Here is a 5,723-nt window from a genome sequence, read left to right as displayed (position 1 = left end):
GGGGGGGGGGCGCAAATCTGTTGTATTTTAGCTAAAGTTACTTAACTTAAAGTTACTTAACTTAAAGTTTAACAATCGCAAATTAAAATGGAGATGCCACAAACCTCGAAAAGCTACGTAGAGAGAAATAATTAAAAACATTGAAAGGTTACGTACTTTTCGGCTCCCCCATTTGATTATCAATGTTGGAATAACAACAAAGATATTTATCAAGATTGCAGCAAAAAAATATCAAAATTCGGAAAAATCCTTATTCTACATAATTACCCCATATATTTGATTTAAATAAAAGATAATGCAGATTTAAGTAAATATGTTAATGGCATCCATCAAGGAAATATTTGTTGATTTTAATGTAATTTTTCTCTCAGTGTAGGAGAAACAAAAAAAGATAGAGAAAGAAAGTGAAAGAAAGATAGAGGATGCTTTGATTACACACGATCGATTCTCCTTCATAATTTTTTTTCTACCAAGTGGACAATTATCCAAGAAAAGCATCTGACTCTCTACTATCCTCCTTTACTAATCCTGACTTCATCCCTCTTGCAGCAATGGTCAGTCTATTTCGTACGGCTTGAGCGGGATGAGAAAGCGCGAAGAAAGGGTGTAAGAGACATTTATTGCGAATAAAACGGTTGAGTGATTTACTTTTAGATACTTTTGGTACTTCTGATACATCGATCATAAATAATTTCTACTGAACGGTCGTGTTCACCGAATGTAGTCATTTTTCAATCGAGCAACCGCGATAGGACGTTGCGTCTTGTTGTGGCCGCGTGCCAGTTCGCGCGGTGTAAACAGAATGGAGTCGTTTGCGGGCGGTGGGAAATCGGGTCGCCGTCCATCTCAGCGCGCACCACCCTCCGTTCGCCCCCGATCGCGAAATCCAAACAGCGTCGCGGGGAAGGTCAGCCGGGAAAGCTCCCTTGTTGTTCTGCTGCAGACGAAAAGTCTGGCGCCGATGTGACGGCGATGCGACGACAACTACGCGGATGCATCCCGTCCAGGGATGCTAGCTAGCCTCAGTGCTCGTTCTCCTCTTACGCGCTGTGCACCGTCTCTTCTCCATCTGGCTCTCCTCCTCAAGTCTCAGCGTCCTCGAGTCTCAGCCCGCGTCTCTGCGAACAGTTCTCATTTCGCGAAATCCAACGCACCGGATCTTGTTATCCCGCGGACGGCTCGCTCACGTAATCTGCATTTTTATTCGATTCGCTTGCGCGAGGAACGAATCGGATCGATTTTTCAGCCGTCGCTCCGCGATACATGGGTCAATCGAATAAGTTCAATAGGAGAGGATCCCGCGTGAGATAAAAGCACTCAATGCCTGGACAATATTAGTAACACTAATGCCTGACTCATTCTTAATGTTTTGTTTTTAAATACGAATATGGGATTTAAACTTTTTGCATAGAATATCTGTACATGTATTCTCTCAATATTAGAAGTTTACATGTTTGTTTTTAAAGACTAAAATAAGAAGAGTGTCCAGAATTAGAGGTATCAGTGTGGTGTTATTAGTGTGGCATTGGTACCTTTACCTTACAGCTTGCGAGACTCTTCGGCGAATAGAAGGAACGAAATATCATACGAACGGTGACTTGTTTGAGGCGAGCATTCCTGCGAAAAGCACGAGCGACATCACATACACGTCGTTTAGTTTTAGCGGACTAGAGGAATCGAAAGAGACTCTGAATGTAACATAAAGGGATGCGGTAGTTTTCCGCCTTATATATCGTTCCGGGCGACACGCCAGGAAGACGTACAACGTTCGACGGTCGCTGCGACGATAAAAGTTCTTTCGGCCGACAAAGGGCTGAAACAGACCTTTTTCACCGGTGCTTTCACGTTCCGCGGTAGCGTTCTGTCAACTGCGGCGGTACCGAGCGAGAAAGTCTCCTCGAGATGTTGAAGTTTCGAGCATCCGGCCAACGGAAGTGCGGCGGCACGGTGAGAATCTTAAGCGTCTGTGACTGAAATCTCAGCGAGGAGATGTCGAAGAAAAGTTAATTCTTCACCGCGGAAAAAAATTTGGGAGATCGCGGTGACGTTCGTCACGTTCTCTTATTAAAGTATATACGGGGAGATTTTGCGTGGGCTCTTCAACTATGTGCTAACTCTTCTTTTAGGAATTTTTGCATGCAAAGCCAAAGTTTGGAATATTCACTTTCGGAATAGTTTGAGAGTGTTTTCTGAGTTTAAAGCTATCTGAATATCTTGTCCCAGATATTTCATGGCGCTACACAAAGTCTCGCGGCACTATGCGTTGACCATGTATTTCATCGCGTCCGAGTTCGCGGTAATTTGCCGTCATAACTTCGCCTGTGCAGTCGCTTTCGGACAGCGTCGCGCGTCGACGTCTGGGAAGTTGCCTGCCTCCAGGTGCATCGAGAGACCACAGCGGTTCTCAGCCGTTTTTTCGTGCACGAAACTCGCTCGTCATCGGCTATATCACATCGTATCGATTTGAAACGTCAAAGCGATCACAGACTACAACTTTTAGACGCAAAAGCTCTAAATTTCTTGTTGGAATTTCACGAAAAACTTATTGTTATTATTTTATTGTAAAGTCTCAATAATTGACTAATTATTTTTTTAGGACACAAACTAGCAACAATATTCGGAAATTTATATAAAGAAGACTATTATATAATATATTATAAAATATGTTTGAATTTTATATGTGATTAAGTGATATATAATTATATTAGAAAAAAATTCATAATTTAAGAAAAAATAAAAGTTTTTTATAAAATAGTATTGTCGTTATAGTTTTTCGAGTCATTTGGTATATATATATTTTTTTAAGAAGATAAAACAGAAAGGAAATTTAACGAAGAAATTTAATTTCTTCTTTAAAATGAACTAAAATATTTAATTATATAAACGTAAAATAATAATTATAAATCAATTTTTTAACGCAAATACACACACACACACACACACACACACATATATATATATATATAATTCAAACATATTTATTTAGTAGTTTTCTTGAAATAAATTTCTGGATATTGTTGCGTTTTGTGGCTAGAAAAAATATCTTTCTCCCTACTAATTGTTAATAAGTTCTTGTCGGGATTGGAATTCCTCGATGACGGGTGTCGTCGCTGTTGCAGGTAAATCCGGGGAGCAAGGCGGCCGAGCAGGGAGTGAGAGAGGGCGATCTGATCAGTAATATCAACGGGAGAAGCACTCGGGAATTGACCAACAGCGAGGCCCACGCTTTGCTACGTAACTCCGGGGAACAGCTGAAGCTCGGTCTCAATCAGTAAGTGATCGGCGTTAATGTCCCTTCGCTCCGGCAAAGTAACGAAGCGTAACTAAGCGCTCGATTCATTTTACCGGATGCACTTTATCTTGGACCTGTGCTTTCTGTCACAGAGAAAACATCGGCTCGCCGAAGAGGAGGATCTACAAGAGCAGCCTGCAGGAGAACACCACCGAGATTCACAACAGTGAGTACTCGCGATCGATCGCTTATCCGCGTTACCAGTCCGACTGCGGGATCCGTCATTCTTGTTGTTTGTGTGTCGCAGAGATCACAACGAGGACCACAACGACCACGCGCACACGGACGGAAACGGAGAAGAACGTTGCCAGTAAGTTTGCCGTTTCCTCAGCAATTCTTCACTTTTGCATCGCTGCAGAAGTCCCAAATAGCACCAGATATCCCAGAATCCTTCTGGACTTATTCTAAACGCCTGGAAAATATTCCGGGATGTTCTGAGCACGTCCAGGATGTCCTGAGGAGTACATCTTGTACTATCTGGGAGTGATTTGCGGCGAGATTGAATCTTCAGTTTTTTTATTAATCCTAATTAAGATTGAAAAGTGCGCTCACACCGAGTATACAAGCGGTGTGAAATGATCGACAAGAGATGGTCGCTCAATACAAATCAACATCGATAATTAATAATTAGCGGCATAAACTTTCGGCCGCGTAATGCATCGAATGGTCCATGATTAATTAAGTGCTGCGTTGAATTTACGAGCACTCTCCAATTAATCGCTCGCCTGTTTGGGCGGTGGACTCGCCGCGGTCGATATCGATTCCCGATTAATCTTGCGTGGTATCAAATGCCGGGCTTATTGAGCCCGCCGTTATTTTCCGATTAATTTTTAATGCGTCTAACTCGGCGTACTTTAACGGTTGTACAATCGGAAATACGGTGCTCGCACTCGAGCGTCGAAATTATTTCGCCCGGGAGCAAACACAATTGTAATTTACAAATGGGCGCAATCGAATCGCCCGATGGACGGTCGGATGGATGGATGGATGGATCGATTTGTTGCGATTGCACACGCGGTGTTCTTCCAACGGGTATCGTGTTATGAAACGCAGCTTGAGGTAACAATTCGCGTACTTAATCCTGGACATTCTAATTGCTTTGGTCTTCAAATATGAATATTTACGCTTTGAACATAGAATATCACGGCTGAAACTACTCCGGCGTTGCTCGGGTTATCACAAAGTGTCGAGGGGATGAAATCAGAGACAGGGAGTGCGGTGTTCATGTTTCATGTATCCTAGATTTTCTGCAGGATTGTAGAGAGTAACTATGCAAAATTTGATTCAAATCGGTTAAAAGATTTAGAAGTATATGGGAAACAGACATTCTAGTTTATTTTCTATTAGATATGTATATATATGGTGTCCGACAATTCGTTATGCAGCCGTGGGGTACACAGATAGAGTTAATCATACTTTATGTTAGAAGTTTGAGCATTTGTATTTAAAGACCAAAACAATAAGAATGGATTAAAGTAAAAGTACTCTGGGCATTCTTATTGTTTTGGTCCTCACAAATGTGAATATTGAAACTTTCAGTGTAGAATACATACATGTGTCGTAAATACATACATACACACATACATATACATATATATACCTATATCGGGAGTACAAATTAGTTTGGTCCGTTTTTAAAAGATTGCTCTGGCTGTTATGAATGTTTCATAGTGACAGCTGATTTCGGTGGTTTCAGAGAGGTTAGACATCAGTCAATAATATTCAGTTTATATCTCTTTGAGTTTCATACAAAACCCCTGTTTTTTACTGTGTTGAATATGTCAAATTTTGTGTTAACTAAGCAGCATTTGCGGGAGGTTTTAGTTTTCTGCTTTAATTGGAAGAAAAGTGCAGCTGAAGCGCATCGAATGCTTGTAGAAGTTTATGGTGACAATGCTCCAATTGATAAATCATGTAGGGAATGGTTTCGACGTTTCAAGAATGATGATTTCAGCGTTGAAGACAAGTCTCACTCTGGACAGTCAAAAAAATTCGAAGACAAAGAATTGGAGGCTATAACCTGGCGATTCCATTACGGGCCATCGGTATAAGCTACAATTGATTCGTTTGAGCCGTGCATTACGAGAAAAACGGCCGGAATACGAGCGAAGACATGACAAAGTTATTCTTCTGCATGATAACGCTCGGCCTCATGTCGCAAAAGTCGTAAAAAATTATTTGGAAACGCTCAAGTGGGATATTTTACCGCACCCGCTGTATTCGCCGGACATTGCTCCTTCTGATTACTGGTTGTTCCGACGGATGCAGCACGATTTGGCAGGTCACCGGTTCACTTCTTTCGCATAAATCGAAAATTGGCTCCTAACTTGGATCGCCTCAAAAGACGAGACATTTTTTCGAGATGGAATTCGAAAATTGCCTGAGAGGTGGGAAAAAGTAGTAGCCAGCGGTGGACGATACTTTGATTAAT

General features: G+C 41.6%; 1 protein-coding gene across 1 annotated transcript in view; it reads left to right on the top strand.

Moving 5' to 3' along the window:
• The window catches only part of LOC116841370, a 122,599-nt gene that overhangs the window by 54,079 nt on the left and 62,797 nt on the right, over positions 1-5,723 (top strand). The window contains exons 2-4 of the mRNA XM_032809198.1: positions 3,120-3,271; positions 3,385-3,458; positions 3,540-3,602. Of these exons, the coding sequence (XP_032665089.1) occupies positions 3,120-3,271; positions 3,385-3,458; positions 3,540-3,602 (289 nt within the window). The remainder of the gene's footprint in view (positions 1-3,119; positions 3,272-3,384; positions 3,459-3,539; positions 3,603-5,723) is intronic.

The sequence above is a fragment of the Odontomachus brunneus genome, unplaced genomic scaffold, assembly GCF_010583005.1.
Source record: "Odontomachus brunneus isolate Ranch 3 - 2012 unplaced genomic scaffold, Obru_v1 Obru_scaffold_015, whole genome shotgun sequence".
NCBI lineage: Eukaryota > Metazoa > Arthropoda > Insecta > Hymenoptera > Formicidae > Odontomachus > Odontomachus brunneus.
The sequence above is the reverse complement of the archived record's forward strand: the minus strand, read 5'-3'. Positions and strand labels throughout refer to the sequence as shown.